At 29.8% G+C, this 25,571-nt stretch overlaps 2 protein-coding genes across 6 annotated transcripts in view; one reads left to right on the top strand and one right to left on the bottom strand.

The window, feature by feature from the left end:
* Positions 1-25,571, top strand: part of LOC105831046 (ABC transporter A family member 1) — a 50,940-nt gene that overhangs the window by 6,835 nt on the left and 18,534 nt on the right. Inside the window, exons 2-12 of one of the 2 annotated variants that reach the window (XM_036282946.1) lie at positions 9,877-10,059; positions 12,194-12,489; positions 16,389-16,510; positions 22,082-22,258; positions 23,001-23,182; positions 23,757-23,970; positions 24,098-24,167; positions 24,247-24,400; positions 24,539-24,725; positions 24,892-25,035; positions 25,378-25,528. In XM_036282946.1, coding sequence (XP_036138839.1) covers positions 16,418-16,510; positions 22,082-22,258; positions 23,001-23,182; positions 23,757-23,970; positions 24,098-24,167; positions 24,247-24,400; positions 24,539-24,725; positions 24,892-25,035; positions 25,378-25,528 — 1,372 coding nt within the window. In that variant the 5' untranslated portion in view covers positions 9,877-10,059; positions 12,194-12,489; positions 16,389-16,417. Of the gene's footprint in view, positions 1-9,876; positions 10,060-12,193; positions 12,490-16,388; positions 16,511-22,081; positions 22,259-23,000; positions 23,183-23,756; positions 23,971-24,097; positions 24,168-24,246; positions 24,401-24,538; positions 24,726-24,891; positions 25,036-25,377; positions 25,529-25,571 lie in introns of those variants that run through there. The other variant, XM_036282947.1, reaches the window with a different exon arrangement.
* On the bottom strand, positions 18,375-22,075 carry LOC105831047 (tubulin polyglutamylase complex subunit 2). Of its 4 annotated transcripts, none has more exons than XM_036282949.1 (3): positions 20,423-22,075; positions 18,841-19,422; positions 18,375-18,757 (listed from the first exon to the last, which is right to left on the bottom strand). In XM_036282949.1, exons 1-2 carry the CDS (start codon positions 20,664-20,666, stop codon positions 18,857-18,859), a joined length of 810 nt encoding a protein of 269 aa, XP_036138842.1. In that variant the 5' UTR covers positions 20,667-22,075; the 3' UTR covers positions 18,375-18,757; positions 18,841-18,856. The 4 variants fall into 4 exon arrangements, with proteins under 4 accessions (XP_036138842.1, XP_036138843.1, XP_036138841.1 ...); XM_036282950.1 differs by having other exon boundaries at positions 18,375-19,422; positions 20,423-21,222; positions 21,302-22,075; XM_036282948.1 differs by having other exon boundaries at positions 18,375-19,422; positions 20,423-21,222; positions 21,315-22,075.

Raw genomic sequence — 25,571 nt, 5'->3', positions numbered from 1 at the left:
ATATGTGAATAATTTTATACATATAATTTTTTCATATTTTACTAAAGTATCTAAAAATTTAATTGGATATAGATTTTAAAATAATTTTATTATTAAAATAATTATGTAAGATGTTTGAACTGTTTGCTAGAATGTTATAATACAGCATTACTCAACATCTTTTATAATGATGCTTGAACATTTTTTATTTTTTAGATCGTGCATCTCTCGCGTGTACATTCTTTTTTATTGAATTTTTATAGGTATTACAATTTTCTTTACTACTAACGTGTAACATACGAAGCATTATGTATTGTATGCAATATAAAACGTTCCGAACTATTGGAGATTTCCATGAAAACCATGCCGCTCTTCCCATTCTCTATTTATGTTTTTCTCATCCTTCGTTCTCCTTCTTTCTTGTTTCTCTTGTCATCGCGAAGCATCCACTGTGAATCAGGCCTAACGAACCGCGATCACGAGGTCGGAAAAAATCGATCGCACATTGGTATACCCGCTGGCCATCGTATTTGGGTACGTGCCGTACGAAACTCCTCGCCCGTCCTTTCTCCTCTGACCCTTTTCCGCTCTCTGATCCTCGTCGGTCGATAGACTCCCCGACTGCTGTGTAGTCATTCGTAATAGTTGCCCTATTCTTCTTTCTCCTTCTTTACTTTACTCTCTGTTTGTCATTTCCTCCTTCGTGAATTAAGAACGCCGTCATACCCCAGAACAGACAGTACATAATAAATCATGTAACAAAGCTTAATCATCGGATACTGAAATTAAATCACAAATAAAATATTCATACTTAGATTATTCAAAAGAGCGTTGAAGTAGATATAGAAAAGCTCGAGTCACTGTGAACAATGTTGCACGGGAAGAACGGTTTTGCTGAAGTACCTGAAAATTTAGTTAGCTACAGATTTGAAGGTAATTTTGTTAGACCGTCAAAATAATTATAGTAGGACGCTCAAGCGTGATGAGTAAGGCTGCAAAAAAGTTTTGAGCGTTCTAAGAACCAATTTGATTGTCAATTATTTTGATAGGTCAACGAAATTATTTTCAGATCTGTATCCAGCTAAACTTTTAGACGCTTCAGGAAAAATCGTTCGTTAATATAAATCTATTTGATAAAGTTTGACACCACTTAAATGATGAATTTTTTTTTCTTCTTAACCAGTCTTCTCCACCACACAAGTTAATATCGCAATCGATAAGCGACATAATAAATAAGGGTATAAAGTTGATATATTGATTGATCGCTTTTCCTAGTAATTCTTTCATTATCATCGAACTTTTTCATATATTCGTTCAAGCAGGATTCTATTTCTTTCGTACTGTTTTCATCTTCTTCGCGGCACTAGTCAAATTACTCAAGTCGTGTCGACTTTAGTCCGACATTCGATACGAAAATATAAATTAATCTTCTGTAACTTTTCTTAATTTATCTTTGGCTTTTCTCAAGATTGGTCGAGTCTTCGATTGGAGTAATGCGGTGCCTGGATTGAGTCTACCATGTCGACATGTCGATAAGCGTTCGGGAGAGTCTTTGACAGGGTCCTCCGTAGCGCAGGCCAAATGAAGTGATGGTAGATAATGGGTGATATACGTGGACGAACTCGATCTTCGAGTAGGATACGAGGAGGCGAATCGAATTTCGCTATGTTGTTCTCCAACTTGAGCGGACAAGCGGGAAAACGGATTTGGTTGAGTTTTCCCACAAGTTGCTGGCTGGAAATCAGGTCGCTTGCTTGCCAGCGAAATATACAATAACCATTCGTCATTTTGTGGATAAGAGTGTATATGTATACGTATATAGATAGTATCTGGGATGTGAATATCACAGCGCACTACGTTACGTGTTATGCTATACTGTATTCAATAATCTATTTGCATATCTTTTGACATTTCTGGATCATTTACAGTATTAAGATGCTAGTCTGCGACTCGAATATTTCGGATGATGATTGATCTTGCAATTTTATGCTTTTTAATAGTATTGTTTTTAATAATGAACACTAATGGAATTAATAGTAAAATATTTTTGTGTATAATTATGATTAAGATAAATATGATATTGTTACGTCCAGCCTTATGGGATTTTACTCTTTATTCGGTAGGAAGGATATCTCAGGGAGAACAGGTAAGGCAGGGAAGAACGTAACAAAACGTGTAGAATTCCCGTAGGCACACAGTTTAAGGAGGGTATGTGCCTCGGGTCGAACGCACTTTTTATGACTCAAAAATATAGGTCAACGTGCCGATAGGCCCGCTATAACCCGTTTCGAGTCGTACGTTCGTCGGTCCAAGTTTCGAGTCAACGAATTGAATCGCTTTAACTCGGGATCGGACCAGGTGCAGTCTTTGTTCGGGATAGACGAGATCGTTGTTAATTAAAATAAATGATAAAGTTTCACATAAAATTAACAAAAGTATTTATTCTAATAACAAATAAAAATGAAAATATAAAGAAATACAAATAAGCGCTGAAGTCGTGATTTAACATAATTTGTTGGCTATGAATTTATAAAGATTAAATTATAAGAATGGTTCTAAATAAATTTCGCAAGAGTTTACAATGTTTAAAAATACGCAAAGGGTTATAAAAATAGATTTTCGATTGAGTTTACAAAAGTTTTAAAAGTTTAACAAAGGGTTATTAATAAAATAAAAAAAAACACAAAGGTTATTAATATAAATTTCGGAAGTGTAAAACTAATGGGCAGCTTTTTGTTTGTGAGTTACATTATATCTTAAGTAATTCGGAGAGAGAAGGTTAGGAAAGTGCAGACTCTTGAAAATTAAAACCGTGAATTGTTGTTTGGACTCTCGAACACTAAGGGCGGAATTCGCATACCGGAACGCCCGGTCGGACTCTCGAGCAACAGCCTCTGAATCCGCGCACCGGAACGGCCGGTCGGATCCTCGAGCAACAGCCTCTGAATCCGCGCACCGGAACGGCCGGTCGGACTCTCGAATGACCGTCTCCGAATCCGCGCACCGGAACGACCGGTCGGACTCTCGAGCTGCCGGGCTCGCATCCGCAAACCGAGCAAAGAAGGGGGACGGAAAACTCTAAGAGAGAATTATTTATAAATAATAGGAGGGTGTCTTAAAGAATTAAAATGGAAGGGAGATGTTACCATGAGTAACGTAAAAACCAAAGAAATTATGATTGTGGGACTTACTCATTGTTGGTTCTCGAGCAAATTTGTCGGAATCGAATAGATTTCTTGCCCGGATGGAACGGCACTAAAGTCTACTTGCGCACTGATTCTACATGATTACTAACTAACTAACTAACTCTAAAAACGTAATTCTAAAACTTTACTCTCCATTACTATTACTGACTATCCATTACTGACTGCTAAACTCTTATTACTGATACTTTCATTACTGACTACTATTGCCTACTATTACTAACTGGTATAAAGACAACTGACTCCCTTCAAGATTTGGTATTATATATATATATATATATATATATATATATATAGAGTCTTACAAGGGGAGGATCCAGAGATAGGTGGTTCAAATATTCTAATTGGTAGGATTCTTTTTCAAGATTGTGTGGTGGGTGAATTCTAAGTTTTCTTATTGGAGAAATAGTTTTTCCTTTTTGCCCAATCATACGTTAAGTAATCTGTCGAAAGTTTTTCTGTTTCCTCCCACATTCTTTCAATTTTATCGAAGGGATCCGACCTATCGCGTAGGTTATCTTCCCTTTGGGTTTAAGAGATAAATATTTTTTTCTATTGTGCTAGACGCGCTACGGTATGGGTTGCAGATGGAGGAAACGGTTATTTATTTTTCGCTTATGTTTAGATACTTTATTGCTCATTTTTTGTGAGCAAACGTGAAACTTTGCTTAGATCCCATGGTTGTTTTTTGAATTTCTATCTTCAGAATTTATTATTTGTTGACTCAATATTCAAAGGAGTCGGAATTATCTACTTGGTCGTTTCGTCCATCTATGTTTGTTATTACGTTTCTAACAGACTAATCCTAGACACATAAAAATTATCGGAGACCGTTGAAACGGAATTTCTTTTGTAAAATTATTTGTTCCTCTGACGAAGGGAAATCGTGGAGTCTGCCGGACGTAACAATATTTTTATGTTATTATTGTTTGAAGAATTGAAGACGTCGACGTCAATATGTTTTAATAATTACTACTACACAATTATAATGTTCTTGATGTAACATTAGTACGTCTATCGCGTATAAATGAGTTTTATAAAAATTTCATTCAACCTTAATTACTAATCGGAAGTGACGTCCGTAGGTTTGTGAAATCTTAATATCAAGACTTTCCACTTATCATGTATTATTCTCACTTCTTCATAATTACGAAGCATGATTATTCGTGTCATTTACATTAATCAGAGGCAAATTGACTGGAGTTAGCAAATCTTAATGATCCAAAAATTATACTCATTTCGTATTTCTGAAGCGAAATAACTTGTGCAAATTATTATTGTAGTACAATTATTATTGTAGCGGTCAATTTAACGCTACAAATGCGTCGAAGCGATTGACCAATCAGAGCAAAGAATTTTTCAATTTGACCAATCAAAGACTGCGTAAAAAGTATTTTTAGCGTCAATTTTTCATCGTACCCTTAAGATGTGTTTGATATGATATATCTCCTTTAATTTAAAAAATATAGAGCGCAATACAAGGAGCAATATCTTGCTACTAAGCTTAATTATACATAGATTGAAGTCGCACGTACGTTTCTTTTATTTTTTGCTTAACTTTTAATATGCCGTGAAATAAAACATGTACTATTGTATTTATCATTTAATAATCGAATTATCGCGGTAAATTGAATAAAAAAAGTAAGAGAAATTTAATTTAAATTTATAAAAAAGTTTTTTATAAGCATTCTTTCGTGGAATATTTCTTTATAATTTTTAAGAGAAGACAGTCATTCCTAAAGAATATGTATTAAAGAGTTAGAAATACACGCTGAAGTTTAACAAAGAAAAAAGAAAAATTTATTTTGGCGATATTTTTTTTACTGTCTATTTATTTAACATTATTTATTTAATATTTATATTAAAATGCATGGAGAATGTAATTCATGAAGAAACATATGAAAAAAGCAATATATTAATGTACCTAAACTATTTAACATTTAGATTAAAATATAAATATAAATTTGAGAATCAATATTAGCGTAAAAATCGGCTTTTCAAATTGGTTTATTTCTGAAATAATTAGTTTACAAAATTTAGCAATATACACTGAGAGAAAAATGTCGAAGTATTGAGAACCAAATATTTCTTATAACGTTTTCTTCGATATTTATTTGTTATAAGAAAAATTATTTGTGAAGACAAAATATATATTTCTAGGAAATGCATTTTATTTTTCTTATTAATTGGTTTATTTCTTAGAAATAAAATTTTTGGAGTAAAAATACATTATTTCCCATAAAAAATTTCAATTATTTTTTTCTAATAAATTGTTTATTTAAATAGGACGAATTAAATGTTTTATTTCTTATAGTAAATAAAGTATTTATTTTTACGCACTGGATGTTATCTCTTTAAATAAGCTATATTTTACAGAAATATATTTCAGAAATATATTTCATAAAATATTTTACCGAAATGTATATTTCGTTTTTACAAATAAATTTTTTTATAACAATAAATATAAAAGAAAACGCCACAAGAAATATTTGGTTCTCAATACTTCGACATGTTTCTCTCAGTGTAAGGATAGTAACTAAAAGTTAGTTATTCTCTATTAAAATAAATTAACAATCAAGATGCCGAAACTATTAAGTACACGAGGCAGCTCGTTGGATATCGACGTAAGGGAGATTAAGGAGCTCAAGGGTGCGATTAAACGATCCGTTCCTCGAGGTCGCGTGGTGTGACGGCGCAGCCAACGTCATCATCTCCACCAATATTCTTTTGATCTGTCAAGGACGAGAGTTCGTTGTCTAGACGAATCAACGGTTAAGTAGCACCCTTCAAGCGCGGCGGGATGCATTAAATGCCGAAGCATTTGATGTCAAAAGAGACAGTGGAAAGGCAGAGGTATATGACGATGATAGTGCTGTGATATAGGAAGGAGATTCGATGTGGCGGACATTCGCGGAAAGGATTAAAGAGCGCGGGATCAAAGCGAGACAAGCAGATCCTGTCGCCGGCAGAAGTTCCGCGATCGATCGTACCGCGAAATCGTTGAGCCCCTCCGGAGTCTGACTCTCTGTGTGTCTGCCATTCCCTTTCCGCGTTTTCCTTTACGAAGCGAAATTTACGCCCATCTGCTTCAGGTATAACTTACATTCAGAGAAAACAAAGTAGTTCTTCGCGGCAACAAAAGTATGGCTCTGAAATTTAAGTACTTCTCGACTAATTTTATAAAGCCGTGAGAACAAAGTACTGAAGACTGAATTGTAACAATAAATGTCGGATGTTGATATTATTTTATTAGCAATAAATGTAATTTTTAAATAATAATGAAATGATTGAATAATTGCAATATACAGTTGTATATACTTTTCATACATACAGAAGGAACATAATTAAGTTAAAATTAATATATTCTATTTATTAAACATTGCGTTAAATGTTAGTAAGAAATTATATTCTTGCTTATAACATGAAACAATGTAATAATCTTGCTTATATATAACTTTTTTTTTAGAATTTGATTATCTTAAATTCTAATAAATATATTTTTATTTCAATATTGTAATTTATATGATATAATATATGTCATTATTTTGATAATAATAGTATAAATATTACTTGTTTAGAAAAATAGAAAGTATGATTCGTTTAGGAAAGAAAATAGAGTAATTTTTTAACAATTTTTAAAAAAAATTCTATGGATTTTTTAATGAAACTTTTTGTATATATTTCTTCACATTTCGAGAAGTAAAAAATCTTTTTATAACAAAATTGTCACTTGAGTAATAAGCAGATTACATGGCTCCGCCGCCAGGACTGGAAAAACAGTGTGATCGATAGCTCAAAAGTTCTTCGACCGATCAAGTTGGGTCCAAGTGTATAGTTTACATACATATAGTTTATTGCGTTCTTTTGACGATAAACCTATGCGAAAAAAGAAAATTTAGTAACTTGTTTTACATATAAAGAGAAAAATTTTTCTGAAAATCGTTATTTTTTTCTTCAAAAGTCTATTATTTTTCAATTTTTTATTTTTTATTTTTTTGAGATTTAGAGTGGACAGTAATATATTTAAATTAAGAAACTTTCAAAATTTTTGTTGAATACAATGGACGCTAGAGCTTATATGCTACAAGTTTCAGAAAAAGTTAAAGATTTGCTGTATAGTTTTTATAAAAAATTATAAATAAAATTACTTAATTTTTAGCGTTGAGATGGATTTTTCTTCTTAAGTAAATTTTATTCAACTTGAGTACTCTGTACTGTATTATTAAAAGAACTATATTACTATATTATTAATTATACGAAAATAATATTTTGCTAAAATACAAATCTGAAAATAATTTTGTTAAACTATTAAAATATTTATATTTGACGTTTAAGCTGGTTGCTAGAATGTCAACATTTTCTGCAGTAATAGTTTATGTTTGAACGGTTTACATAATTATTTTGATGGTACAATAAAATTATTTTCTGATATATGTATTGCCAAAGCAAATACTTATTTTTTCTGATATGTATCTAGCTAATTTTTTAATTTTTAGATATTACAATAAAATTGTTCTTTCGTGCATTCATACATTATACGTACGCGTAATTAAAAAGTGAAATTACCAAAACGGACGCAATTAACTTTACCGCGTATAATTCATCGCTAAGAGAGGATAACTGCATGATTAAATGTTGACAATTTTATTTAATTAAAATTTGTTTAATTGTATTTAATGAAACGTGAGTGTGTACGCACGCGTACGCACACTTAGACACACATACATACACTTACACACACATACATACACGCTCAATTTGATTAAGTTAATTATAATTTATCATATTTTTAATTGTGATGTTTATCTTAAAGAATTCATCATGTAATTGTATTTATTTTAATGTATAATATTTTACGTGTTTGTGAAAATTTTCCGCTTCTAGGAAAAAGTAATGTAATCGAACTTTACGAAACCCCTTTTGTATAGCGCGTACACCCTCTCAATTGCGATCGCAGTGGCGACATCCTGTCTGTAGTCCTTACTGCAACAACCCTCGCGTCGTGGGGTGACGACCCCGCGTGTCTCGCGCACTCCGTTTCCCTCTTGCATTTCAGATTTATTATTTACTAGATAGATACTAGCAAAAGAGCGTATGTGAGAAGGAGTGTATGCCAGACTCGATAGAAAGACACGTAATTGGTCAAAAACTTTACTCGTTTCTGTACTAATAATATTTAATATTGATATCATTTTGTGTCACGAGTATGTGGGATTACTTTACAATGTTATCGATCTTCTGTATTTAGAAGTACGATGAGCAAGGAATTAAGGATTTATACGTAACGAATGTAATAATGTTACATTTGATCTCAAAGCAGTACTATAAAATGTAATCAGATTACACTAGCAAGACTATTTTATATAAATTATATTCAAGATTGGATAAGTTAATATTTTTAAAATTAAATTAAAAGTTATTAACATTTTAACTTTATCACTTACCTGTAAATTTGTAACTAGTCACTACTCCCATACAATTCTAGTTATATTTAATTTTACATAATATTTACATATATAAATTGAAATTAATATTTAATATAAATTAATTTTTGATATTTTATAAATTATGTATTTAATTAAATGTAATTTTTTATGTAATAAGATAGACATAAAGAGTTACATTTATATTAAAAATAAGAAAATTAATTTTATATTATAAAGAACTGTTTTATTATTATCATATTTCTACAAAGGATATATTTTTTATTTCTAAAATTATTTTTTTTATCTAATTTGTCACAGATAGTTTATTAATATTAAAATTAGAAAATATATACTACTTAAAATAGTATTATTATGCTAAAAACATTGAATATTTAATATCGAGTTTAATATCGAATTAATTTTTATATAAAGAAATACACAATGTGAAATAAATACGTAGAAGATTTTTTACATACATTGTTTACATAGCAAAATTTACATTGAAAAATTTAAACACTAATAACTTAACAACCGAGAATATTGTTGTATGAATTTTTAAACAGGAACATAAATGGAATCACTTTATTATGTTATCGATCTTTTGTATTTAGAATTGTGTTAATTAAAGATCTCTGTATTTATAAATAACTGATTTTTTAAATATAATTTTTGTTACACAATATCGTTTTGTTGTGTAATATGTTATGATTGAGTAAGTTGTTTTATTAAATGTAGAATGAATTTTCATGTTTTGAAAAACATTGAAAATTATTTTTTAAATCGCTGAAAAAAAAGAAAAAATTGGGTTTTTCTGGGGAAAATTGTTTTTTAATTATTGCTGTTTTTGCTATGTAAACAATGTATTATTTAATTTTATTTTTATTTATTGCTGTGTGGTTTATTTTGTGTTGCTGCTTTAACATCATCTTAAATTAATAATATTTTAAGAACAAATACTTTATGACAGATTAACCTTAGTCTGACTTTTTATATGGATCATTTCCTAGTCATTTAGATTTAAAATGACAAAAGCAAATAGATTAGGATAGATAGAATAGGAACATTTTACGAACATATATGTCAATTTTTCCAAATAAATTTTTCTACTCTTCCGAAAGAAACTGAAAAAATCCGAGAAAAACTACAAAAATAAAAGAACCGTTTTTTAAACTGTTAAAACTATATTTTAAAATGTCATTTAATGTTTAAACTTTTTACACAATAAGTAAACTATTCAGAAAATTTATATAATTTTGTTTGCTTTGCAGGTAAAACAGTGTTTTGTAGCTAATGCATTTATGGTCTTCTTGCGGACATGATCGGATGGGACAAGGTGGAAAAATCAAGAGGGAAAACTTCAGATTGCTGAAGGGTTATTCCTTTGATATTCGTCTAGGCACGTTTCTAAATTACGTTCATCGACCGCGGGAAGTTTGACCTGGTTGTGATCGGTAGGTCTTCCTCTTTCCTTCTTTTTCTTTATTTCTGTCTTTTAATACACGTGTTAATTAACAATATATTAAATATATTAAATTGCGCTGTTGAATTGGTTCATTGTTTGCGAACTGTGCCCGTAAATGCACAGTTCGCAAACAAACAGTTTAGTATACAGTAATGAGACTGTGACAAAATTTGCAGTTATTCTTTGATTTATATTTATATTTATCTTTTGATTTATATTTACTTTTTTGATATTTTGATATTTTTTTTATAAATGAGTTCAGCAAATTGAAGGTTTGTTTTATAAAGTAAATTTTTTTTTAACATGAATAAAACATTTGACATTGCTCATATGTATGTCCAAATTGTATCGAAGGAATTGTTTATGATGAATCTTGTCATCTAAAGTTTTTTGGCAACAGTTGGAAAATCTCCAAACTCATTACTGCATTCTCCAGATGTGTTTCATTAAAATCTAAATTTACCTAAGTTTTGTTAAATTTACCGTTGGCTACTAATTAAAATATGATATAAATAAGATATATTTGGTTTTTTTAATTATATACAGAATGTCTCGAATTTAAATGTCAAATCTTTGGAGCGTATGAAGGATCCATAGACTGAGAAATAGATTTTTTTAAAGATTTATTCTTAGTTGTTTTTTTGTTATGGCAAAAATCGCAAAGAAAGAAATAAAATGTTTTTACTTATTATTATATTTGTTTATTTATGCTGAACCCATGATAGTTTTTTTAGTAATCAATTTCTCTTTTTATTTCATCCGTTTCTATTTTTTATAGAAATAAATTGTCATTTGTGAAAAGACTGAAAAAACCAATTAAAATTCAATCTTTTGATATACTGAGGTATCTTGAGACAATATATTCTGCACCTTTGAAAGTGATAATGTCCGGCTGCAACACTGTCAGTTAGATGCAATACTTACATATTGTTACCAAAAGTTAATATTTTGAACAATCCCTTCATTTAAGAAGGTGATAAAGATATAAATTTAGGAAAATAATCATACAATGTCAATAAGAACCAATTTCGCGTAGTAAACTTATGCTTCAACTTGTTATTTGTGTAATATAATTTAATAAACGCATAATAAATGTTTTAATTTTATTACAAGTTCTCCTCAGTACGATATAAAATAAATTATAATAAACTGCAATTCTTATACAGGTAGCACGCCACTTTAGTATAATTCTTACATAAGTCGGGAAGAAATCGTTTGCTATGTCTTATTTTAAGCATTAATATTTATTCATTCACGGAAATGATAATAAATTAAAGCATAAATTACTACCTCAAATCATCTTAGACGTCGTCTACATGGAGTAAGTTGAGTGTAGGAGTAAGAGTAGGAGTAAGAAATAAAAATAATTTCTTTTGATTAATCACAGTTGAATGCGAAAAGAATAATCGAGTATGATTGGATAATTTCTCATTTCTTGAAACACATTCCTACTCTTACTTTTTACTCCACGTTTACTTCATATGTTATAGATAGGCTTTTATTGGTATTGTATTAGTATTTTTTCTTTATTGGAAACTATTGAATTTTTTTTATTTATTATGTATAAGTGAAATAAATAAATGTAATAAATAAGTAATAAATAAGTACACATTGCAACCTTTTTTGTGCAATTTTCTCCATAACAAAACAAAAACAAGAAAAAAAAATATTTTTTTTAATTTATTGATTTCTTGCATAATATTTTGACATTTGAATTCAGAACACTTTGTATAAAGTGCTATTTATAGACAGAATATTGATATACAGTCACAAAATTTAACTATAAAATGGTTTTTAATAAAAAAATTATAAAATGGAAAAAAATATAAAAAATAATTTAAATATAAAATAAATATTTTTAAAAAATAGAGAGATTTTAAGAGAGAGTTTTTCTAAAAATTATTTATAAAACAAGTGATATGATATCATAAAGAAAAGAAATTATTACACGATATTGAAGCGATTTTCCTCTATGCTTTAAGACTTTAAGAAATTAAAAAATATTAAAATTAATATAATTGTATAATTATGTTATCTTTTTAAGTAAGAAATGAAAATGTATAGACCCGATATGACAGTATTAAAACGAGTAATGAGTTTGTTTCTTTTATTCCGGATTACAGTTAGCGACGCCAGGCATGGCGAGGAGCAACGACAATGGTTGCGGACACAGTTCCAAGCACACCGTCCGTCGTTACGATGCCGTCGTCGTGGTACGTGGTAAGGCAGCGTCCCAGCAATGCGAATCGATTGATGTCGTTAACAGAGACAGCGTCCAGCAATGTAGCAACGACGACAGCACCGAGAACAGCAACGGCACCGCCACCGGCATCGTTGCCAGCAATCACAGTCAAATAGAGAGTAGTGTAGACTAAAGTTAATCCTTTTGGACGCAGACTTGGTGCACTTCAGGATTAATGTGAGTATTTTTGTATTTATGTCGGTCATTATTTTTTTAGAAATTAAAGAATTTTTGTGATTAAATAAGTCTCATATGAAGAAAATTATAAATGTATTTTAATTTTCACCGAACGATATCTAAATTTATTCAGATGTAGAAAATTGGTCTGACTGTTTGATACTTGACGACGTGCACTTTTTATTTATGTTATAGCGATAAGGGATGAGATTCAAATAGATATATTTTTTATCAGTGTAAAAGAAACTGTAAGATTTGCATAGTCGTTATTAAAAAAAGAATTTAGTTCTTAATTCTTTACAATAAATCTTATTGTACGCTATAATTAATAAATTTGCTTGCCATATTTGTAACTTGTCGAATATTGCATGCTTTGTTTATGAGATTCTGAGGAATTATCAAAGTCTCATAGTTTTAGTCTTCCTATGTAAGATAGAAATAATTTCATTTTTTGGGGAAAAAATTTAGAGCGATATACGATTGTTTATCGAAAAAAAGCTTTTAGGAATGGAAAGTCTAACCATCTAATTAAACTTAGTCATACATTCTTAAAATAGAAAATTCTTATGGCAATATTATTTATCTCGACTATATTTATTCAATTATATACACGGAAATTTTGCATAAAAATTGTAATTTGCAATAATGTAAATATTTACAAAAATAGTATTGATTTTATAAAACATTGAAAACTGCTTAATTAATTTTGAAATAGTTCAATAAAACTATAACGGCAAATTATTTATAAAACTTAGAACAAATTATTTATAAAACTTAAAATAAATAAATATTACAAACAAATAAAAGTTCTGATAAATTTTAATTCAAGTACTGCAGTCTATGCGGTTACTGAAATTATCAGTATTGTTGAGGGTCAGTACCAAATATAAATTGTATTATGTATTTGCGGGTTTTGTTTAAACAAGCATTGTGATTTACGAGGAAAAGAAACTTTTTTTTCCTCTTTTCAAGAACTTTCAACAAATATTTTCTTTTTTAACCGTACACTTTTTTCAGAAAATTAAGGTTTCAAAAAAGAAAAGTTTTTTTTAATTATGTATGATTCTAAGTAGAGTGAGTTATTTCTGTTGTATGTAAAAACGTTAAAAATGTTATATATAATACACATGTACACAGACACAATGACACAATGTTAGATATAAATTACATGTACGTTAAAAAAGAATTATTTTTCAATTTATTAAAAAGTCGTATTTTTTAGAATTATTTTGTGTTATTTTACCATTGTTTTTGCCAAACAATTGTATTCTATCGTAAAAACCGTTTAAAGAACATGGCGTCAATACGGTGTGTCTTTTGATAAATTTTTGACTAATTACAATACAAGCCTTCATTTTTATTTGTTTGTCTAATTAAACATGTTAGTTTCATAATTATACTGAATAGGACTCGAATCAGAATTGAAACGTTTACTATTTGTGATCAAATTTGCGATAATAAACAAAATCAATATTTAATTACATCGGCTTTTAACATCCTTAATTTAAATAAAAATCTATAATTATTTTTAGTAAAAAAATTATTATTTAATAATTTATTTATGTGAAATTTAAATATTATTAGACGTACGATCAATTCGATTTACCGAAATCAAAATTTTGAAACATAACTCTATTATAAATAGGATACCTATATGTGTAAATCTTTTCTCAACTATTCTTGGATCTGTCTTTATTTTTAAAATGATTGATAGAGAAACAAAATTATTTTGATCGTTCGAAAAATAGATTGATAAACATCAATCTTTAAATGTACAGATTTGTTATCAGAAAAATTAAATTTTGACAAATCGCACAATTAATAAATTATAAAAATATTTAAAATACATTTGAATTGAAAATTTTTAAACAACGTAAAGAAACGTTGATGTTTAAACAGTGACGCACATTTCACACACACACATATATGTAAAATAGTACACGTTCACAACACGCAATCATAAATACTTTTGGATACATATATCGAAGATATATTAAATATCACACGTTGGACACTCTGGAATAAATTTTATGAAGAATTATTTTGTTTACAATTCGATTCTATCCTTCAAATACGTGATTAATTAACATAAATGTCAAGCAACTATATTTTGTTATCACGCGAATTTACTGTAGAGCAAACGAGTATGAAAAGGGGACAGAGAGGATGTGAGGGGGAGAGGAAACTTATCGCGCACTTGTGCTAACAAATTCAGTTAATTAATCGGGAAGAGTGAGATTGTTTTGCACGCCTACATCCGAGTTCAGTTTCTCTTCGTCGTCATGTATTACTGAGCGTTAGAGCGAGAAAAGTTGAAATATTTTGCTCTCTCATGGATTAAATGATGAATGAATTAAATGGCAAGTTATTCTGTTGTAACCGATAGATTATATGTATATCGTTACATGTAATCCTAAACTTTTTTTATCATAAACCGTCATTCGTATCTCATTACTCACACGCACGAAAAAAATACATAACAATAAATGCACTTCAATTTACTCATTTTTTAATTTAAATATATTAGTTTAAATTAAATGCATTTTTCCAACGAGCTTTTAATAGAAATTTACATAAAATATTTTTGCAAGAAATAAGATAAATTATAGATAAATTATATGAGAAATAAGATTAATAATCGCCGAACAAAAGAGTATTCATCATAAAGACTCGATCTTTATCCGTCATACACGCACACAAATCTTCACGACGTTGTCTATTATAAACAACGCTACTAGAATTTTCGAGAGAGTTCAAGAAACTAGGCAGAATCGTATATAACGAGTCTAATGCTGCTTTCGATTTATCTGAAAGTGAGACTGATTGTGAGTCACTTAGTAATGTGAGTATTTTATACTCAGATAGTGACGTCATTACTCAGTGATTAAAGAAATATGCAAGTCACGCTTATTATAATGACAAAATTATATCAATATATAACCTCACTTCTAAAGTGAGTATGCGAGACTCAGTAAAACACACGGTCTTGAAATTGCTCAGATTGTAGGAAAAAACTCAGTTGAATCTCACTTGTGAGAATGCAAAAGGAACGTGCATTTAACTGAGTTATGACGTTACAAGTGAGAATTATCTGAGTTTTGATGTAAATGGAAAGCAGCATAAATCATCGAAGGATGCATTCGAATACCGATAGTCCTCGGGGCAAGTCGAACCAAAAATTGGCGTGTTGAATCGTAAGACGATGCAGGGTACTCAAGCCCCTAGGCGTTGTCGCTTAAGTGTGTGACGCGAGTGAAAGTAATGCGACTTAGGGTGTTATCACCTCTAAGCGTAACTGACCAATCGTAATCGAACTGATTAATAATAACTCATAAAACTTGTAAACTAAATTTAATCGGACAATATAGTTGTAAAAAGTAAAATTAAACATTAATGAACTTGAAACACAGTGCGAGTATTAATTTATTAACACTGATACGAAACAATTATAGTTACATTTTTATTACATTGAAGCTTAAAATTTTGTCGCATAATAATGCAAAACTGTATATGATTGTAAAACATACATCTAATATCTAACAAGTATTTTGAATGCAGTATCACACATATGTAAGATAATATGTCATCTGAACTATTAAACTTGATACGATAAATTTAATAATTTAGTTTGAAAATAAATTTTAGTTCAAACTAAATGCTCATTAAAAATTCTTTATACAAAAGCATTTAAATTTATTTTTGTCTATTTTGCATCTATTTTCTTATTATAGGTAGATATATCAACATGTCTTTCAGACATTCTACTCTTTAAATTTGAATTAAAATCGAATTAAAATAAATTGCTAAAATAATGCAACAAAATTTGAGCTTCTATTTCTATTATACATTAAATGTGTAATGAAATTTCGTCGTCTAGTTTATTGATATTTCTGTTCCAGAGGACGAAAGGGTGAATGTATCTTGCAGGATGAATTCGTGTGCGCTCTACTTCTCGCAGCTGCGGGCGATGCTCGTGAGAAATCTCCTGTTGAAGAAACGCGACACGCGGAAGACACTTGTGGTATGTCCAAATCTAATTTTGATAGACCGATGATGCAATTAAAAATTTCCTTCGTAGTATAACAATTTGGCGTTTGATGTCTCTTACATGAAAGCCGCGCGACCAATTATTTTCAGAATTCAATTTTAAAATAGAAACCCAAACATTTCTTAGTCACTCACTTCGATGTGATTTCCATTTTCATTTACCTTGTAATCCTCGGAGATATGTATGTCAAATTAAAAATCGGCACCTGTCTCGGGAAATATGTCATGAGTATGTGCCAAATAGATACTCGTGCCATGTATCAGAATGCACAGAAATGCGTTGCCAAAATAATTCTTCGGAAGGCCGTTTTAACAGAATCAATCGGATTCAAGTGACGAATTCGACCCAATGACTTAAGAACTCGTTATTATGCTGTGAGAAACGTGATTGACAGTAGATCAACTTACATGGAACTTACGTAGATTATCTTCTACATATGATGCATGGAATGTATAAGCGTAAAATATCGCGGCATTTTTTGTTGGGAAAATTGTATAATGAAAAACTTTTTAGTTTAGTTTCACTATCGCGTCTGTAACAGAATTTATTTAAAAATAATTGAGATATGTAAAGATTTCTATAATATATATAAAGATTCTATTTTTACTTTTGTATTTTATTTATCTGAAATCTTTTTTTAATGCTTTCAAACAGTTTAACTAAGGAAAAACAATTTGTAATTTTTTCCGATTGAATCTCATTAACAATATACGATAAGAGATATGAAAAAGTGTGTATAATATTTCAACAATTAAGTATGAGAGTTACATAACTTCGCAGTTGAGCTTCTGTTCGAATTTTCGTCGAAAATAGCTAATTCACATTCATTAAATAATCCGTAGGACCGTATAAGAGTACGATGTATGAAAGTAAAACAACGTAAAAGAGAAGACTCAGGTTTGCGGACGTTTGCGAGAATGGCGACGGCACGACTGCATCTTATTGCAGACTGCGTTCGCCAACTGCGTTGCCAATCGGGCGTTTTTGCGTAATCGTGGTGCCAACTGGGCCAAGGGTTAACGATAGAGAAGGGAAAACGTTTCTTCGTCTTGCTAAATTTTTCGCGCTTTTTTACATCATTGTTGCTGCATACGTGATAGTGTTGCATTCAATACTAATCAGAGTATAATTATGAATTAGAATTGTTATTTTATAATAAGAGAAAATTATAATCATAATTTGATAAATTAAACTTAAAAATGATAAATTAAACTTAAAAATTTAAGTTAGATGCATTTGAAAATATAATTAAGTTAAATACATAAAATCATATTTTTAAATTAAATTATAGTAACTTGGCAAGTTAAAATGAACTTGCAAGTTAAAATAATAAATTTACATAATTTTATATTAAATTTAAATTAAATTTATAATGTTTTCGCCAGGATGTTATTATAACATTAAATCAATAATAAAATTAGTCTAACATTATTAATTATTTGCAACACAAAACATATGACAAACGCATGATTAGTTGACGGTATAAATATATGCATATATATATAACAGATGAATATAATTAAAAATACGAGTAAAATATAAAAATTTAATAATTTATATAATAACATAATTCTTATTAGAAATACAATATTTTAATTTATGTCTATAAAATTATTAAATGTTCATGTATTAAATAATTAATATTTTAAGAATATTTATAAAATTATGTTATAATGTTTAATAACATTTAAAACACGTACGTAACTCATGTTTTTAATATTAGGACAGTATATTATTCAGTAATATTTAAAAAATATTTATCAAACGTTATGTCATAACATTTAAAAACATTTAAATTACATCTAATAAATGTTTTTAAAATATTTTAATAATATTAAAACAACAATATTATTAAGTAACATTTTAAAAATATTTATAAAACATTAAGTTATAACATTAAGAAATTTCTCTAAAATTAACGTTTCAAAAACGTTGATCAATGTTTCTTGCCTACTGGGTAAGTATTATAATTTTATTTTGGAAATATAATTTTTTAACTCGCGAGCACGCGGACAAAATTAAAGTACTTAATTTTTAATACAAAAAACTTATTTGAATCTATTTAAATTTTTATTAAATGGGATAGAATATATGACAAGACAAAGTTCTTTACTGTTTGTATCTATTTAGAGATATTTATCTCACACTCTTTCACATACTCAACCAGTGACAAAATAGGAAAAAATATTTCACTATATTACGGTTGGATTTGCCAGGAACCTGCAAAGATTCAAAAATTACAATTATACCTTATTATGAGCTTGAGCTTGAGTAAAATTATATGTATAAAAAATTTCAAGTACCATTGCTGTAGCAAGCTCATTTTTTGCGAGCGTTTTTTTGCTTGCTGTCCTTGGCCTTAAAGATAGTCGGATCAAGAACGTTGATAGGTCCGTGATTCCACAATGAACTGGACAAAGTCTCGACAGGCTCGACGGTGGACGGCAGTAGGTGAGGTCCAACCAGAAAATACGCCTGTTCGACCCAGGTGGGCAGAGGTAACTCGGCGACACAACATTGCCACAATGGCAGGCCCAAGTGAGCCAGCATCATGCGGAAGTACGTGGTAAAATTGTCAGCCAGGTGGTACCAGCCGTTTCCTCGATGGAGCCAAATACCGGGCGAATCTTGTTCCTGCTTGGAACGATACGCCAGGTAGACTCTACCGTTTTCGGGTCCCGGAAAGCATTGACCGATCTCGAAGAGTTTGCAGTCGCGCGAATCTCCGGAAAATATGGCTTCCTGCAATTCCGCGTTAACGTTTCCCATCTGGATCCCCGACGAATCCTGTGTCGACGGCCCCTGCGTCTGCCGATCCCTGCTGACATATCTCTTCAAAGACGAAAGACCGCCGATCTCCATTCGGCCTATTAAGAATTCCTCACCTATATCGATATAGAATTTTCTAATTAATATTGGCGAATTGAAGTCATCAGTTTGGAATTGATAGTCTTCCACATTGCTACGAGCAACGCCAAAATCCTGGAAAAGTATAAAGAACATTTGGAACGTTAAGAAAATTTTTTTAGACTTTTATATGATGTTTTTTCGACGTGGCTGTGTCGCTTAGATTATTATCTCTCATTATTTAGACAATTGAATTATGACTACGCTGGATAACATATTTCAATGCTTGCTTTTAAATAAAAGATTCTTTGGTAGATCTAGGATTGCTGATAGCGGACGCCGCGGCAAAAGAGTCCGTAACACGCAAGCTTTTTGAGAAGTCAGCAAATAATGGTTTCAGTGATTAGGAATTAGCGATTTTTATCTATCATAACATGAGATTCAACATTCAAAGGTAAAATTATATATATAAAGGTTTTTAGATACACTATCAAAATTCCGGATACAACTATTAATCATGTAAGACATTGGTTTTTATATTCACATTACTTATAATTATAATCTTTCAATTTATTATAATTGTTAATAATAATGAAAAAAATTATATATGAAAATAAAAATATTCTAAAGCTATTTTTGCTACACAAAGAAAGGAATTATTTTTTTAATTACAATTTTCACTTACATTATAATCAAAAATTGTATTATATAAATAAAGTTATAATTAAAACATTTTGATGGATTATGGAATTGGAATAAATATCTATAGATTTAAAATAAACTTTTAATATAAGAGTAAAAATTTATAAAAATGTAAAGTCATATGGAATATTATTCTACTAAGAAAAAGAAATTTTTAATGGATATTAATGGATTTAATGAAAATTGTATATACATATATACAATATATAAATTTATAAAATATAATAAGATATAATTGAATACTGCAATGGAAAAAATACAGTAGATGAAAGTTAAAGAATTACAGAATACATTGAATTGATAATAAAAGGATTAAAATGTTCATCAAGATTATACCTGCTATATCAAGATTCCACTGCAGCAGAAAACCATCAATAGAGGTGTAGAAATTCCTGATGTCCTCAGGAAGCGCGCAGCAGTGGCGTTGCTCCCAACTGGTGATAGCACCGGGTTCGCAACCATTTCGCCTCTCGATCCGCACGTTTCTCACGCATGGCGAGTTCTCGAGGATCTTGATCACACCAAGGGTCAAATTCTCGTAGAAGGCATCCTCGGTGACAATGTCCACGCAGAACGACATTGTCTCGGGATTCTTGCTTTCCGTCTTGTGCAAATTCAATCATTTTTAAATGTGATCTCTTCTCAAAACTTAATGTTACAAATTATATTTCTATTGACTTTTTTCAATCTCTTTGTTTTAATCTATTGACACTTTTATGTTAAGAAGTACGAAAGATTAAGAATTAAGAATTAAATCCTAAAGAATAATTACAGAGGCAAGACCCACAATATTTTTAACAGTATTCTACAGACATCTAAAGCATTTATGCACACAAAAATTCTCAAAGTTATATTTTATATTTATATAAACAATTAATGTATCACATTATATTTTTTCTATGCATATATAACACTATCTTCCCTCGAATCGGCATGCAATTCGAATTTGTTCTTGTCTTTTTGTTCTGTTTCTTATCATCTTCTATTTCTTACGACTCTCTTACATAATGTCTGCTTCTTATAGCAGATAAAAGTTAGAAGATAAAAGCCGTGATGAGTAAGTGAATGGTGCATTATGTCACAGATGGAAGCAATTACCATTTGTATGTTTATATTGTTCTGCTCATGATCATTTCCTACGAAGATAAAATATAAATACTTTATTCACTCGCATATATATAACATTTTTGTGATGGTTGCATTGATCTATGTTACATAATCGTCGTACGGGGACAACAAAATGATACAAATTTTTGCACTGCACATTACGATTTATTCGTAGTAATGTCAAAAAGATCTCTGTGAATCTTTACTTTTTGACGCGTTCTGGCCTTCTGGCAATCGCGAAGTGTATGTCTGTTCTTTGTTGATTGTCATGACGACCGAACTTTTGAAGCTATCGATATGCTCAAATGCACCTGTGTACTGTGTAGGCTGTGCACATCTAGAACGTTTCATTTATTATTGGTTACATTTAGCAGAAAAAGTAGAGCTTTGCCATTTGTAAGATTTTATATTATATTATATGATATACACTTTATACATAGTACAATCCTGTTGTACATTTAGATGTACATACAACAGGAACTAAGAGCAAGAACCATTTGTATTGTAAACTTTACAACAGTTATTAACAATAAGTCTAATATAGAATCCATTATTTTAATTATGTTTATATTAATTATGTTGATATTATGTTTTTTTTATTATTTATGAATAAACTTTTGTGAACAATTTTTTTTAAAACATTCAATTTGTCAGGAAGAAGAACACACACTTGAAATGATTGAATGCGTTGCGCGAATAGTAAATAATGAACTAAATAATATAACTAAATAATAAAACCCAATTATTTTTTGCCAAAATGACATTTTTGATTGCTATGATTGATGTGACGAATGGAGAATTGACTTCTAATGATGCTATTATGAAGTATACTACTATAACTACATATTTATCTGATCTGAAATCAGCATCATTTGATTATCTTCACAGGAGATTTTTCTACCCCTTTTTATCCTCGGGATTTTGATCGTGGTAAAGGCTATGACACCCAACCCAAACTTTCCCGCGATTACGACGCCGAAATACGAAGATAATATATTTGAAGTATTCCATCAGCGCTACAATAACAAAACGATTGCCGTGGTTCCCAATTCTACGGAAACTCTCGTAAGTACTGTTCTCTGAAAATCGTCGCTACTTTAACAGGTCGGATATGAAATATTATATATATTAATTTCAATTTTTAAGTATAAACTGATAGATTTCAAATTTGCTAATACATTTTTATATCTATAGAATCCCGTAGAAAGTAAATGTTAAGTTGATTTGTTTATTAAAAATAAGTTCTCTTTTTCCAAGTCATTTGAAGAATTAACATTTTTGTAGAATTATTGCAAAAATTAAATGCGAACATTCGAAAAAGTTCCAATTTTTATAAAATTATAAAATCTTAACTTAATTTTTTAAAATCTTTTGAGAGACAATATTTTATTTAAAAATGACCAATTTTAAATTAAAAATTTTAATTAAAAATTTCTTTTCGTTATATTACAACGAAAGGAATTTATATAGTAAGATGTAATACCATTACATTTATTTTTTTTTTACACATACTAAAGATATATTATGTAATTATATCTTGCTATGTATATATATTTTTTTTCATTATAATAACATGACGAAAAGAAATTTTTAATTAAAATTTTTAATTTAAAATTGGTTATTTTTGGTCACACACACACACACACACACACACACACACACACACACACACACACACACACACACACACACACACACACACAACGTATATGTAATTATATCTCGATGTAAACTGGTTCGAGAGATGGTCCCTTTATCAGATATTGCAAGATTTTGCGGGATCTAAAATTAACGACGTATTTTCTAGAGCTTCTTAGGCTCCATGAATAGCCTCTGGCTCTCTATGGGGGATTATCCCGGTAAGCTTCCTTTAAACTTCATGGTGTTCGACACGAGGGATGATCTGCAAGCAGCGTACTGGAGAGATCCTTGGAACATACCTCTAGCAGTTATCTTTGAGGACCCTCAACCAATATCACAGCGTCTTACGTAAGATAATTTTTACATATCTTAACCATTAAACCAACTAAATTTAGAACAAGAGATTTAGCAATTTTTCTTGAGAATGTATATAGAGATTTGTGAAAAAGAAATATTTTATGACAAATCATTTTTATCGTAATATAAGATATTTTTGTGTATATTTTGTACTTTTGCCAATCAGTTTTGGAAATAAAGATATCGAAGATTTTTATAATTGTTATATGGAGAAATATTGAAAATTACTTTCATAATATTTTGGAGTATTTTTAGCTACATAGAGAAAATATTTTAAGTTAATTAGATGTAACAGATTTTAATTGATGTATCTTTCTATTAATTTACTTTGTGACTATTTTAATGTATTACCGCCTGTTTAAAACTAAAAGATCAATATTATTATATTATAATTACTATTAAGTGCATTTTGTGCATATAAATTTCGGTAAAAAAATTTTACAATTAAGTATGCAATTAAACATTATGGAGCGTTAAGGACGACTTTTTTAAATTTTGATTTGACTCTCAAAAAGAACTTATCTTTTGTGTTTTTTATTGATATATGAAACTTTTTCTATTGCAGATATGAAATTAGGATGAATCCTTCATACATCTCACCGCCATCGCCAACCATATTGTATTCTACTCCGATCAGCTGTCGAATAAATAGAACCGGTTTCAAGATAATGATGATTGACATTTTACCTATAAGGGCTGGAGAATTTTGTCCTGTCAATAATTATTTGTTTTCTGGTTTCTTGGCTTTGCAGATGATAATAGACATCACAAAGATAAAAGTGAGTCCTTTCTTTTTTAATTTCTTAATAAATATATATTAATTTTATCTGTGAGTCTTGCTTGAGAAGAATGTAAGTCTAATCTGGCAATTAAAAGTCTGACTTATCTTGATGTTATTTTTTGCAGTTGGAAAATTCCGATGTGACAATACCAGATATTGAATTCATAATGTTTCCTAAGGAAGCATTTACCGCTGGTAAGTAATCTTATTTAAAATGTTTATATAATTTATTCACTTCTGGTTCACGTTTAATATATTAATAATTTTTTCTTAGACTGGATGCTGGCCTTTAGAGTTGTTGTTCCACTTTACATGGTCTTGGCGCTCTCGCAATTCATTACCTATCTTCTGATCTTAATAGTTGGCGAAAAGGAAAATAAGATTAAAGAAGGAATGAAGATGATGGGTTTAATCGATTCCGTGTTTTGGTAAGCTAAGTATTTGCAAACTATCTAACTGTCATAATATATAACTCTGAAAAGGATTACTTCTTTGTGTTAAACATTTTTAATAATATTATCTCGTGGTATTATATTTAATATATCTTTCTTTTTCTCTTCTTGTAGGTTATCTTGGTTCATAATCTACAGTATCTTCGTCTTTCTGCTTTCTGCTGTCGGAGTAATGTTACTCTTTACCCTACAAATGTTTCAACACACGCATTTTTTGCCGATATTTCTTTTGGTGGTCCTGTACAGTTTTTCCGTGATTATGTTTGGTTTTATGATCACGCCATTCTTCGATAAATCGCGCGTAAGTAATTCTTGACTTAGTTTTTCTTAAAGTTTTTATATCTGAAAGATTTAATTTTTTTTATAAAATGCATTTTGTAAAAATTGATTTATAAATTACTGATTTGTTATTTTTTTAATCAAGAAATGTTATACGAACAATAAAAAAAGTATTTTATTTGTTTCAGACGGCTGGAGTTTTGGGAAACTTTGCTATCACTTTACTGAGCTTGATGTACTTTATCCAAGTATTCGTGAGTGATTCCAGCTCAGTTATGTATTGGTTGGTTTCTCTGATAAGCCCAGCCGCAGTCGCTTTGGCAATGGACAAAGTAAGTTTCGAATTTGTGAATTCATCCCATCGGAATTCTGATTCGATGATTAGTTCTACATAGTTTTTAAACAAATTGATAATTATGATAATAATTTTAATTTTCTTCGAAATATTATAGAACGTAATGTAATTTTTATAACTTTAATTAAAAGGTTTAGTAAAAGTTATAAAAAATTAAAACAATCTGCATTTTATATATTTTAGCGAAATATTTCACTCAACATTTATAAATGATTTAAAAAGAAGACATTTGTCACAAGACTTGTAGTATTTTGATAATTGCGGCAATGTAATTTTTCATGTATATGTATTTTAATAAGCTTGACACTATGTTGTCTAGGCTCTAGTGTTGGACTTGCAAGGTGAGGGAGTGAATTTCGACAATCTCTGGTCGGGACCAGGTATACCTTTTGGTGGCAGTCTCATCATGATGACTCTAGATATCTTTCTGTACGGCTCTCTGGCCTATTATCTCGACTCCGTAATACCAAGTATGTTTCTTTTTAAAAATATTTTTATGATTTATTGCAATGT

This window comes from Monomorium pharaonis, chromosome 2 (genome assembly GCF_013373865.1).
Source record: "Monomorium pharaonis isolate MP-MQ-018 chromosome 2, ASM1337386v2, whole genome shotgun sequence".
NCBI classification, from domain to species: Eukaryota; Metazoa; Arthropoda; class Insecta; order Hymenoptera; family Formicidae; genus Monomorium; species Monomorium pharaonis.
The sequence above is the reverse complement of the archived record's forward strand: the minus strand, read 5'-3'. Positions and strand labels throughout refer to the sequence as shown.

Coding starts and splice junctions, on each gene's coding strand:
- LOC105831047 (XM_028194590.2), bottom strand. CDS start 20,666: ATGTCGTTCTGCGTGGACATTGTCACCGAGGATGCCTTCTACGAGAAT. Junction 19,423..20,422: donor GTGGAATCTTGATATAGCAG/GTATAATCTTGA, acceptor ATATCGATATAG/GTGAGGAATTCTTAATAGGC.